General features: G+C 37.3%; 1 protein-coding gene across 4 annotated transcripts in view; it reads right to left on the reverse strand.

Annotated features, from left to right (window-relative positions):
• The window catches only part of LOC106055879 (short transient receptor potential channel 7-like), a 141328-nt gene that overhangs the window by 20491 nt on the left and 106371 nt on the right, over positions 1 to 14466 (reverse strand). For all 4 annotated transcript variants that reach the window (XR_008774432.1, XM_056008497.1, XM_056008498.1 and 1 more), the window contains exons 8-9: positions 6614 to 6781; positions 2008 to 2191 (exon numbers count right to left, since the gene is read on the reverse strand). Coding sequence is in view for 3 of the 4 variants with exons in the window: in XM_056008497.1 (XP_055864472.1) it covers positions 2008 to 2191; positions 6614 to 6781 (352 nt within the window). In the remaining variant the exon portion in view is untranslated. The remainder of the gene's footprint in view (positions 1 to 2007; positions 2192 to 6613; positions 6782 to 14466) is intronic.

The following is a 14466-nucleotide window of genomic DNA, read 5'->3' on the forward strand; positions in this document are numbered from 1 at the left end:
TTTATAGTAATGTGGGGACGAGCGTTGGTGGTGACGTTTGTGTCTCACACTCCCATTCTTTCTTTTGTTTCTTCCTCTATGTTAATAAAACCGTTGACAGTGTTACCTTTTTTTTTCTGCTTTTCTGTTTTAAATAAGCATCTCTTTTTTTTAATATATATGTTTCTTTTATCAGAAATCTAGATTTAAAAAAAAAAAAAGAAACATCCTATTCTGTTACTTATTGTTACTCATATACAACTAGAAGGAAATGAGAAGGCTGACACACTCGCCAAGAGTGGGAAAACTAACTCACAAGTAAACTCTGCACTCTATCCGGAAGAAATGAAGAAATTAATTGTAAATAAAATAAATGAGAAATGGACGAGCTCTCATCCAAATCACAAGAAATATGACGCTTACTATAAGCTATACCGACCAGACCAACGTCTAATCTTTCGACTCAGGACCGGACACAACAGAATGCGACAACACATGTACCGGAAGCTCAAAATTGGAACCAGTGAAATCTGCCCAAGTGGAGTATCACCAGAGAATGCCGACCACGTCCTCCAAAACTGCTCTCTTTACCAAGAGGCCCGTATAAGACATTGGCCCCAAAACACCCCAATAGAAAGAAAACTATATGGAGAGCTCCCTGATTTAGAAACCACTGCGCAGTTCATCTCATGTATTGGTCTAGTCATCTGAACACTTTAACATAACAATGAGAACGAAGAAGAAGAAGAAATTGAAACGTTAAAGATGTTGGCTTTTAAGCTACTTTATCGTTACTGAATTGGGAGGAGGTTTAGAACAAAACTTTTTAAGATAGAGCGATAATTACATTTATGGTGGAATTACGGTTGGAATAGTGTCTTTCCCTTGACAACTGGTATGTGTATCGGAAAATTGTTCGGATGGTCTCGGGTTTATACCCTGACACAGCACCAATTTTGCTTGTTTTCCGACCGAATCGTAGAACAAAAAAGATAGGCCTACTAATGACGTAACTTCAGCAACAAGCTTGCCAAACATACAGACAATATGAAAGACTGAGAACGGTGGATGATGCAAACAAAGAACACATTGAAGAAGTTGATAATTACTGGCTGAAAGTAATGAATCGCATAGTGAATGTTAAGTTGTGACTAGGCCTACTTTTCATTTAGTGGTCATCGCAAAGAGTTTAGGCGACACGAGTAACAACGACAATGTCTTAGCAGTACATAAACATAAAGAAAACAAAAAACATAAGCCTTTAACCTCGACCCACAGATTCAAAACTGTTGGGCAATGGAATTTTCAGTAAAACACCTAAAGGAGATCCAATCTGTGCCACTTTTTTCTCTGTCATGGTTTACACATGGAACTATACTCAAAGAACATTAAAAGTTGATAAAATTAACATTGTTTTCTGACATTGTTTTGTGAGCTCCGATGACGCAATACCCAAAGAGATTACAATGTGAGAGTAGGTTTTCATATTTGTCAGAACCGGAAGTCTGCAGGATTGGCTGAACAAATACCCTAAATTAATAAAATATCACCATCTTTCTTGAAATTACTTACAATGCCAAGGCTATGATGGTTTTCCAATATGAGTGGACAGTACAATAGCCTTCAGTTATTGTTTCAACAAAAGCAGCCCCCTGTGCATTATGTTCACTGTGCTATACAGTACATAAACATGGTCTTAAATGATTCTGTCAGCTGCGCTCATGAATTTGCATTGAAATGTTTTTAGTATATGTACCGACACACACAAACTACTGGATTTCTTTGTCACGCAAAATATTTGTCATTGGGGGGGGGGGGGTAGGGGCCCATCAACATATTCTTGAACCCGGGCCCACGGGTACCTTGCTACGCCACTGTCCCTAAGTACCTATAGATCTCTATATCTATTTTTTTTCCCAATTCGGCTTTAAAAGTTTAAATTTGTATTGTGTATTCCAGCACACAAGTAAAATTATTTGTCTCCTCCTCCACCATGTCACATGATATGTTAGGATACCAACAACTGACCCATGATCCATAAGAAGACAAGAGTGACCACTACATAGGCCACAGTATCCGGCTTTTCACACGTGAAGGTGTCCATGTGATGGCGCAGGTACAGTTTGGCCGAGATTATCAGGAGCAGGAACGTCAGGTAGGAACAGGTGTAGGACAGGAACTTCATCAAGGGCGTATTCACAATGCGGGCTACCTAGACAAAAAGAAATCCAGCATCAGAAAACACATTAGATTAATTTGGACTACCTAGACAGAAATAAACCTAGCATCATTTATCTCATCAGATTAATTCGTGCTAGCTAGAGAGAAAGAAGCCTAGCATCAGATACCACATTAGTTTAATAAGGGCTACCTAGACAGAAAGAAATAGATAGCTTATTATAGACCAATACAGTAAATGTACATAAAGAAATATCCTATCAAATACTATATCATTTTAATACGGTATCTCGACAATAAAAACTTAAATCTTATTATACTTATTGCTTACCTTAGTAGTAAACATTTTAACAAATTGTTCCCCTTATAACAATCCTTTACCTAATATAACATTAACAATTTTAATTCTTATTCTCGAATCCCTACGTTCGTATTTTCTAGTGGGTATCTTTGGTTTCCAGGAGGAAATTTGTCTTGATGTTAATCAATTAATAATATGAACCAAGGATCTTTGGAAATGATTTTGGTCACAACTTCTCAGGCAAAACGAGGATCCGTTAACAAGCATTGCTTGATAGGAGTTTTCCATCGTTTAGGGGCCCATGCATTTTGCGTAATATTTAATTTTTAATGTAAAGAACACCTAAGTGGGGGGCCCGGTGTGAATTTTCAAATTCTCCCCCCCCCAGCTACGCCACTGTTAACAAGTATGTCTTGTGTAATTGCTTGAGATATAAACAGAATAAATAAAAAATGTTACGCCAAGGGCTCTAACTGCAGAATACGTCATTGCACTAGAGCAGGGGTTCTCAACCTGTGGGTCGCGACCCCCTTGTGGGTCGATTGACGATTTTCCAGGGGTCGCCTAAGAACGTCGATAAATAGATTGTTTTTTTTTGTCAATTCTTCTATTGCTGTGTAAGTGTGGGTGGGTGGGGGTCGCGGAAGAAGGGGGGGGTTGTAAAAAGGGGTCGCCGAGCTTAAAAGGTTGAGAACCGCTGCACTAGAGGCACGTGTGATACCAAGGCTTAGGTGTAAAGCAAAACTAAATACATTAAAATAGTTATGAAATAAAAGACTATACCCTTTATTCAAGCAGACCTGAATCAGGCGGCATTAGGTTCATAATTTATTATCAACAAAATCAATTTAAAGAAAGTGTTCTGGAAGTATATGTAATTATAGATTTATGCCTGATAGAAACCAACCATGTTGAACTACACAATGCTCTCCCAGTGTACTCAATCTGCCTCTGTCCATTAGACATGTAGATACTATTTAGTCGATCTACAAAATATCACCAGATGTCCTACAATATTATACAGTAGGAGAAATATACCTTAGTGTTTTCTTGATTATTACTTTGTCTCGTTTGCTATTGTTGTTCTTCTTTGTTAATATAGCAAGAGGACATTATTTTTCTGTGGAGCTAGCCATGTTGCCCCTCCCGTAATCGCAATAAAGATCAACGCAGGAGCCATTTTGCCCTCGCTGGCAAAGAGGAAAGTAGCTAGCAGCAGACAGCTCTGAAAGAGACATTCGTAGAGCTATCAAGAAGGCCTCGGGACATACATTTGAGACGCAGAGTGAAGTTCTCGTACAATACAGGTGCAGAGACGAAAAGAAAAAGGATTTGACTGCACCAGATATGGACAAACACGCAGATCGCAACAAAATGTGTGTAGCCATGTGAGACAGTGTACTCATCTTTAATCTCCAGAATCGAAGACATTGCCAGTGTTATAAGCCATGGGCTAGCAACAAACAGCGATGTATCATTAAGTCGACGTACTGGCATTGGGCCCACGTTGTGAGTGTGGACGTGTGTGATGGTAGGAGTTAGTAAGCTGTGGAGTTTTTCCCTATTGACGCTGATATTGCTTCAAATTACCAAAAATGCATATGTCATCATTTCATTACACTGTAAAATATCCATCGGATTAAATATTTTTGATGTGCAATTAAGACCAATAGCTGCTTGCCACGTGGTACAGACCTGTGACGTGGCAACGAGCTATTGGTCTAAACTGCCCACAGGTTGTGACGTTGCAGGTCGGTTCCACGACAATTCGTTCACTGACATTTCGTTCACCGACAAATCGTTCACGACTTTTCATTCACGCGACTATTCGTTCACCAGACATTTCGTTCACCCGACAATTCGTTCACGCGACATATCGCTCACGGACTATTCGCTCACAGATAACTTGTTCACCGACAACTTGTTCACCGACAGTTGGTTCACGACAAATCGTTCACGCGACAAATCGTTCACTGGATAGTAACATATTGTTAATATTATATATTCTCGTCGCGTGTTTAATTTATTTACATTAAAACTTTTGTAGCTATTATTTCCAAAAACTAAAAATTTCTAGAGATCAGGTCAAATCTGAGTTTATTTAATTTCATTGTTGTTGTTGATATTTTGTTAATGAGGACAGTATGTGATAAAAATTATACTTAAAAGAAAAAAAAAGAGATCTTACAAGCTAGCTGAAAAATGTAAATGGGCCCTCACTTTACTATAGGTAACATTTTAACTTTCACCTTTAATATACCTTTACACCCCCCTCATTTTTTTCATCTACCTGGAATCTACCCATTCATCTGGATACTCTAATTAACACCTATTGAGTGCTAGTCAGACTGGCTCCTCTGGAAGTAATAAAACTTTATTGTACATTGCCTATACACATGTTCAATCTGTTAACATTGAAAATATGTACTAGACACTAGTATAGTACTTTCCATCAAGTTTAAAAGAAGTTTTATTTTATTTTAATTTTAGTTAACTTGTTTCTATATGTGACCATGCACCCATTGGTAGACTAATTTGATTGCTTGGACCTCAATAACTAATTTATTGAAACAATTTTATTTTGTTGTATTGCGATAAATTATCATTTTTTGATAGGGAACCAAAATATTTCTTAGTGTTGTATATGTAATTAGTTTTTTTTTCTTCTTATCTTATCTTATATAATACAGACGTTACTTCAAAAAAGAAGATGATTACGTCCTACGCGTCATGCATTTAGTCATGCATATTAACCAATGACTTAAATTCAGCCAAGTCACTGGTTTTCCTGGCTAGCTCAGGCAACCCATTCCATGCTCTAATAGCACTAGATGTCTTAATTGATAAGTATTAACCTTAGATCTGTATCTAGTATGTGACGTTCAGAGTTGAACAGTGAAACCATATATTGTACCAAATCTAGTACCATTGTTAAAAATCTAAATTATCTCTCGTAAAAACACTGAAAAGATTGTGGAAAAAATACTAGTGTGTCTGAGCTAGCCAGGAAAACCAGTGACTTGGCAGAATGCATGACGCGTAGGACGTAATCATCTTCTTTTTTTGAAGAAACGTCATTATTATATAAGATAAGATTTGTTTTTGTTTATAAGATATCAATAAAACGGATATGTTAATTAACATCTGGACCGCTATTAAGAAGATAAGCAAATATGGGTAGGTCGAACAAGACTACATGATGGACATGAGTGTAAAAGAAGGCCTACATGTTGAAAGTAAAAATGTTACCTGTAATAAAGTGAGGTCCCATTTAAATGTTTTAGCTTGCTTGTAAGATCTCTTTTTTCTTTTCAGTATAATTTTGTATCACATACTGTCCGCGTTAACAAAATATTAACAAACAAACAAAAAATGACAAAGAATTTCGGATCAGGCCCGATCTGTAGCAATTTTTTGTTTTCGGAAATATCCAGTGAACGATTTGTCTGTGAACAATTTGTCTGTGAACGAATTGTTAGTGAACTATTAGTCTAGTGAACGATTTGTCGTGAACCAACTGTCGGTGAACAAGTTGTCGGTGAACAAGTTGTCTGTGAGCGAATTGTCCGTGAGCGATAAGTCGCGTGAACGAATTGTCGGGTGAACGAAATGTCTGGTGAACGAATAGTCGCGTGAACGAAAAGTAGTGAACGATTTGTCGGTGAACGAAATGTCAGTGAACGAATTGTCGTGTCCCCTTGCAGGTCAGTGTTGAGGCCTTCTCTAACGATGGGTGTCGATCAAAGTCAGTCAAGCATTCATTCATAACTTTATAACTATTAGAACAGGGGTTCTCAACCTTTTAAGCTCAGCGACCCCTTTTTACAATTCCCCACTCTACCGCGACCCGCCCCCCCCCACACACACAGCAATAGAAGAATAGACAAAAAAACAATCCAAATTTCGATGGTCTTAGGCGACCCTTGGCAAATCCTCAATCGACCCCCACAGGGGGTCGCGACCCACAGGTTGAGAAGCACTGTATTAGAATGTCAGGATCCCTGACAACCAGTCTAAGGCATTTAAATAGACCCTGATTTTGGTTTTCCTGGCTGATTTAAACGGATCTTTTCCACATTACAAAAAAAAAAAAAACAATACGCAGGTCCAGTGGGTAATGCTGGAACCAAAACTACTAGAACTCTACAAACTGACCTTCGCCCATGGTGAGACTAAATAGATGAACGACATGGCTGGACACACGACGATGCCGATGGGTATGGCTAGCATTAGGTAGGCGAACCTGTTCAGGTATCTCAGGAAGGGGACGCCGCTGTACCACATCTCTCCAATCTGGGCCTGGCACTGAGGGTGGGCCACAAACTGAAACAAAGAATTAAACAATTAGCAAATAACATCTGGTTCTGGTACTGTTCCTTGTAAGAATCCTGCATAGTGCCCCAATGGTCCAACAGACTAAGGCACAGTTAATGGGAAGACAACATAAAAGAATGGACGGAACTGTCATTGACAGAGGCAAAAAAAAACAGAGAGAAATGGAGAAAGACGTTTGACAAATCCTGCATAGTGCCCCAATGGTCCAACAGACTAAGGCACAGTTAATGGGAAGACAACATAAAAGAATGGACGGAACTGTCATTGACAGAGGCAAAAAAAAACAGAGAGAAATGGAGAAAGACGTTTGACAAATCCTGCATAGTGCCCCAACGATCCAATAGACTAAGGCACAATTAAAGGTAATAAATATAATCTAATTAAGGGGCATGGTGGATGAGTGGTAAAGCGCTTGGATTCCGAGCCAATGGATCTCGATATCAAATCCCGGTGAAGACTGGGATTTTGAATTTCCGGGGTTTTATGATTTTTTTAAATGGGTATCTGGCATTAGCTGGCGAAAAAAAAAATTCTGTTGGTTGTTGTGCAGGCAACTCGTCAACTGTTGAACACAGAAATAAGTGATATTTACATTATCTGCCCATTGATCGCAAGGTCTTAATCGGGAACTTTACTCATGTAAATGTTTTATTTTCCTTTTTAATCAGAAATAATGCATTTTGTGTGTACTTGAAATACATACGTTTTTAGAACAATATATGCAATGTCACTAGTTAAATTCCATGGCGGATCTGTTAGACTTAGAGAAACTTAAAACATCAAATAGTAGTATGTCTTTGATATTAAATAATATTTCTATTACTATTATTATATTTTTAGGTCAATTACTTTTCAATGGACCTCATTCACCAATCGTAAACAAACAACATTTAGCCACGTGGTGCTCTATCTCTTCTATATAAATTACGATCTCATGTTTAATTCATGATGGTTGTCACGTGACAGTTTTTTTCCGTTGTTTTATCAATAAGATCACGTGACTAAATGTTGTTTATTTACGATTGGTGAATGAGGTCTATTGTTTATGATTTAATACTTGTGAATTATTAGAACTTACAAATAAAAAAAAAGCCCACGAAAGAGGCAAGATCAGAGATGGCCCAAAAAAGAGGCGAAGAAAAGAGGCCTAAGGCCCAAGGATTCCTATGATGATAAAGCTAAAATTGAATAGCGAAAATTCTGAGGTTTCCTTTAAAAAAAAAAATAAAACATCAAATACAACATTACATATGTTTGTCTACCTAGACATAGAGAAACATAGCATCAGATATCGCATCGGATCAATCCATACTACCTAGATAGAAAGAAGCCTAGAATCAGATACCACATCAGATTAATAAGGGCTACCTAGACAGAAAGAAATCTTATATAGACAGCTTATTATAGACTGATACGGTAAATGGACTTAAAGAAACATCCTATCAGATACCATGTCATTTTAATAAGGTATCTCGACAATAAAAACTTAAATCGTATTATACATTTAATAGCTAACCTTTGTAGTAAACATTTTAACAAGTTGTTTCCCCTTATAACAATCCTTCACCTAATATAACATTAACAATTTTTTATTCTTATTCTCGAATCCTTCAAATTTTGTAGTATTTTCAGCTTTGACATCAATAAAATAACTTTACTGTAAAGAGGATCTTTGATATTAAATAATATTTCTATGACTGTTATTATATTTTTAGGTTAATCACTTTTCAATTGTTTATGATTTAATACTTGTAAATTATGATAACTTACAAATAAAAACATATTAAAAAAAAAAAAGCCCACAAAAGAGGCAAGATGGCCCATAAAAGAGGCACATAAAGCCCAAAAAAGAGGCAAAGAAAAGAGGCCCAAGGATTCCTATGATGATAAAGCTAAAACTGAATAGCGCAAATTCTGAGGTTTCCTTTAAAAAAAAAAAAAAAAAGGAAAGAGGATCAGTAAATAAGTATGTCTCGTTTGATTTTATAGATTTAAACAGGATAATAAAAACTATTACGCCAAGGGCTCTAACTGCAGAATACATCATTTCGTTCAAAAACTTGACCAAAGTGAATGAATTCGTTCAGAGGTCACAATGACCAAATTATGTTTAACATCTATTAGACCAGGCTTACAATTTATACTATCATTTCATTGGATACTTGTGGATATAATAATAATAAAAATAATAATAATAATAATCTTTATTATCCGTAAGGAAATTTGTCTTACAATTTGTGCATTACACCAAACAAAAAACATTATAACTATAAGAAACCAAAGTGTACATTCATACCAGACTCACTCATAATTTACATGTGACAAAGTTTATACCAGATTGTTCTTATTTAATGATTTGATTGCCAGGGGAACAAAAGAGTGTTTGTGTCTGTTTGTCTTTGCTATCGGTGTCTTGTATCTCTTTTGTGATGGTAAAATCCTGACAATAATAATGAAAATGGAAAAACAAAGGAAATATGGTAACCTTGGCTTGGAGATAAAGCGTTTATGGAAGTAATCTAAAATAACAATGTACCCCATTGTTATATATACTGAGGGGATAATGACAACTGATCTCAATGATACCTTCAATGCCTTTAACATTCCTAAAAAGACTCGTTGCCTGTCAGAGGGTAGCACTTCTGCAGACCTGGAACATCACCAGAAAATTCCTCAGTGAAAACTGTTAAATGGGACTACGATGAATTTGGTTTCTCTTTAACGAAACTCGACCCTGGCAGCGCCAGAGAATGACTACTCGTTCGTTGCTGACAATAATAATAATAATGTCAGGTGGATAAACAATACAACGAGTCAGCAACATTGACGCCCTGTAAACGCTTATTGTGTGTGTGGGGAGGGAAGAAGTTGATAGCTGATGGTTTGTATTTCATTATTATCTGCCCTTGACTTTCGAAGTGGGGTTGTTGTGCCAGTTTTCATAACCAAATCTCTCCCCTTTTTCTCAGGGAGCTGCTGTTCTGATCAAGATATCAAGAGGTCAGTCCATTCTTTTAAGATGTCCAGCCAACAACTGTAAACTCATTTTTTTTTCAAATATCAAAAGGAAAATGTATTTTAGTCACCGATAAAGTAATGCAGTTGGCAGCAGTATTATAGTTCAACTTAGTTAAAAGGCTGAGCTGTGTGACACTGACCCAGTCAAGGCGTGCTTCAGTAAAAGACAGAAACTGAACTTTCACCTTCACCTATCCCTTAGTCTGTTGGGCCGTTGGGGCACCACACGTGATCCGTCGACCGTCTTCTCTCTGTCTAACGTCTCAGGCTGTTCATTCTGTAATGTTGTCTTCACATCGCTTTCTCTGTCTGCCTCCTCTTATTTCCTGGTACTGTTCCCTGTAGGAATGCTTTTGTGAGCCCAGAGGAAATTGTGATATGGTCTTCAGTTTAACTTTTCATTTTCCGACTGTGGTGAGCAGGTCATCTTGGGGTTCCATTGCCTTTGTTTTCCTTCTTCGAGTTTCCTAATTTGTGATACGGAATTTCGGCAAACTGAATGTAGAAACTTACTTTTTTTTAAATATTGAGTGAGAGAAAGTAAGAGAAGAAGAAAGTAAAAGACAGAGAAAAGACAAACAACAAAAATCTAGAGTATCAAACAAAACATTGGACTGAACGCATCCTTTCTTTATTTATTACAATTTTATACTAATTCGTTCTGTTTGTTACACATTGTGAATACGTTATTTTTCCCACTTCCCAAGTTGAAACTTTGTATCGTTATTCATAGTTTCTAACAAAACATGAATCAATCCAAAACTAAATTATCAAATAGTTAATTTAATAGTGGTTAATAATTAATTTTGGTTTATAGAGAAAAAGGGAAAGAAATGTATAGATATATATGGATGTAAATGTGGGGCGATAAGCCTAGTGTAGAAAATAAGGTCGTTCGCTAAAAAATTTTTAACTAACAATAGACTATAAACCTTTTATTTTTATAAGTACTTCAATGGCTCAGTGACAAACGCGTAGCAGTCTATTGTGGAGATTTTCGTCCCGAGAAAGCTTAAAAAAGCATCGTGCCCTAGACATACAACCCACATGGGCTTTCATCTCAAACGAAATGCACGGCCTTCGGAGTTTTGAAGGTCAGTGTTTTTATTTACTAGTAAAGTCCAACAGTTCTAGGACACATACACACATAGAAGTAGTCGTAGATATATATATATAGGAGCACCAGCGAGTGGCCAAAAACAATATATCAGTCTTTCATGTTCATTATAAGGTCAAAGATCCAAAACTATCAATAGTCAATAATTTCCTCGGATCGTTCACCAGCTGATAGATCAGCCTGAAGGCCCATCGATCTGATGTTTTTATGTCCAACACTTAAAGCTGGGATAATCAACAATATTCCCGGACAACAATGTGCATTTTTTTTTAGCTTTATCAACATAGGTTTCCTTGGGCCTTAGGCCTCTTTTTTTTTTTGCCTCTTTTATGGGCCAATTGCTATACTATACTTTCCAATAAGACAGAGAGGATGCACTTAAATATATCAGAGAATTAATTTCTGTTTATTATTTGGTTTAAAACTTTATGTATAATATAAAAAAAAACACTTAAGTTCCACCCTTTTAATTTGTGCTTATTTGTTAATTTTTTTGCTCCCTAATCCTCGGACTCGACGACAAGCCTTATATTATTTGTTCATTTTGTATGGCTCTGAGACCTGGGTGCTCTATCGAAGGCATTTAACTCTTTCTCTCCTAGCTGACGATACCAGCGTTGATTCCACCAGAATGTGGTAAATAATTATGGAGAGAAAGAGTTAAGGCTCCTCAAACGCTTCCATCAAGGTGTTTTCGCTTGATGATGAGCATAGGCTGGCAAGTTAGAAAAAAAAAAGAAATCAAGAAAGAGAGAGAAAGAGAAATCAAGAAAAAGAGAGATCAAGAAAAAGAGAGATCAAGAAAAAGAGAGATCAAGAAAAAGAGAGATCAAGAAAAAGAGAGAACGATATATCAAGAGAAACAGAGATCAAGAAAAACTAAGATAGAGATATAAAGAAAAAAAAGAAAGAGAAATAAAAAAAAAGAGAGAAAGAAATCAAGAAAAAAAAAGAGAAAGAGAGATCAAGAAATAGAGAAGAAGGAGCAAAAGAAATAAGGTAGAAAAGAAAGAGCAGGCAAAAGAGACAAAAGATTTTGCGCCAGAAAAAGGACAAACCTCGAAGATCAAGTGTCTCCAACATAACACTGGAGCCAACGCCTCTGTTGATTATCTGCTCATTTGTTATTGACAAGTTAAATATTCGGATGTTTTTCCCCATTTGTCATTCCCAGTGGTGAGGGAGTTATCTTCTCGTGTGAACTTTATCTCCCTGTCCAATGTACAGCCTGATTAAGTCACCACGGGTCATCTGTAGCCCACCCCCACTTCCCTTACTCCCAAGCCTACAAAAAAATACATTAACTCCGAACCATCCAATATGTTCCGAATCTACTCACCGCCTTTTTTTTTTGCACTGCATCCCCGACCTCACCCTCAGCTCAATGTTTGTGTTTGGCGTTATGACATGATTTGCGCAAACACAAACACAAGCACACAATATATGATCTAGGAATTGTAGAGATGGGCTAGATAGGGGAAGGGCATGGTTGAATCTGCAAATGATCAAGTTATTGCTGGATGCTGGACAGAGCGCATCAACGGTGGCGAAGTGCGCCCGACCGCCCCGAAAATTCCAGCACTGTTCTAATTTAGTCTCTGATCACCTTTCCTTCTGTTTGCGCACCCTGACCCTCACCGCTTGACACCCAAACACTAACGCACAAGCCACACTCATACAGGCGGCCCAAACATAGACGAATCGCACTAGCAATGAATACTTCCCTCCTCTTTCCGCTCCCCCTAAATGTCACGCCTCGAGTTCCCGCTACACTCCCGAGGGGCCCCCCATCGAATTGCAGTCAGTTGTTTTATGTGTCATCTCTGGATGCCGGCCCATAATGCATCATTATGATAAGTGTTCGGGCCGCCATTCTATCATTATCAATGACATAATATCAACAGAAAGCACTAGCTTTATAATCTAGATCATGTGCTGACTGGGCGCGATTCCAAACCTGTTCTCGGAATTTAAGCGTTATTTAAAACGATATTTACCACATTAAGAACATCAATATAATATATTTGTATTGAATCCCAATAACTTCGTAGGCCTCTAACAATAAACAACTCAGTGATCAATAAGTTTGGACAGTTTATGAACAATTTTAAAGTGAACTGTTGTGTAAACCGTAAACTTACGTTAGTGTATTATGTGTTGTTGGCCAATGTAATCTCTTCAGTACTGAATAAAAAAAACTACTATTTCTCTTTCAGTTAGGGATATCTCATACAAGGAGGGAAAATCCATAAATAACAAAGATTGTTGATGTATCTGGTAACTAAAAAAAAACCGGAAATATTGTTAAGCGACATATTTTAATGAATCATAATTTTTTAAGCACATTTTAGCACTGTAGTATCACATTTCTAAGCTTTTTTAGAAAGTTTATATAATCTCACTTCGTCCGTCTGTCAAGATTCTTTGGCGCGCTTGTTTTCTGCCCCTTACCATTCTCGGATCAAGTTGAAACGTTACATCATTTTTCATTGTCGATGACAACACAGGAATCAATACAAAAATTAACTGATTAGTTAATTAATTACTCATTATTAATTAATTTTGTTCTGTATAGAAAAAATGGAAATAATTCTTCTTTCAGCTCTGAGAGAAATGGCAACAATTAGGCGGTTCTTTCCTTACTATAAGTATTTGTTTTTTTTTAACTTTTTTTATTTTGCATAACTCTCGGCAACAGTTTGTCTCTTTATTGTAAAGTCGTTTCCAAATCTTCATCTAATCATTTCCCTATACCAGCGGTTCTCAACCTTTTAACCTCGGCGAACCCTTTTTACAATTCCTCACTTTGCCTCGCCCCCCCCCCGCACACACACACACAGCAATAGAAAACTAGACAAAAACAATCCATATTTTCGGTGGTCTTAGGCGACCCCTGGCTAATCGTCAATCGACCCCCCCCCCCCCGCAAAGGGGTCGCGACCCTCAGGCTGAGAACCCCTGCCCTATACCATTACATCGCCACCACATTTCTTTCTTGGTTTCGCGTTCTTTCTACTCTTTTACTGCATTTTTCTATCATTGACTATATATATAAAGAATCAAAGTGCAAATAATAAATTACTGTGTGAAACCCCCCCCCCCTACCCACCACCACGCAATAGGACAATGGGCTCACTGACGAGACATTCCTACATTTTGTAAATTTGAAAAATGCTTGGGGCCGCGGTGAATGAATGGTTAAGCGCTTGCCTTCCAAACCTTGGGTCCTAGGGTTCAAATCTTGGTGACTTGCAAGGTCTGAAAGTGGAACTTTTTTACTTTTTACTTTAAAAAAAATCTTGCTATAATAGATGAGTAATATTTTAAAATTTTCTGATTAGTGCTAGCTGACAAGTTATTTGAAATATTGTTTCTAGATCAGCCAACTTGGAACTCAACTATCATACCAATATTTAGACCCCATGATTATGTCATAGCACCAATTAGGAAAAGACTGCTTTGGGCCAACTGGTAAAACAAAAACTTGTGGTAGACTTTATGCAAAAAACATAATAGTCTAAGTCTAGAAGTAAGGACG

This window comes from Biomphalaria glabrata, chromosome 13 (assembly GCF_947242115.1).
Source record: "Biomphalaria glabrata chromosome 13, xgBioGlab47.1, whole genome shotgun sequence".
Classification (NCBI taxonomy): domain Eukaryota; kingdom Metazoa; phylum Mollusca; class Gastropoda; family Planorbidae; genus Biomphalaria; species Biomphalaria glabrata.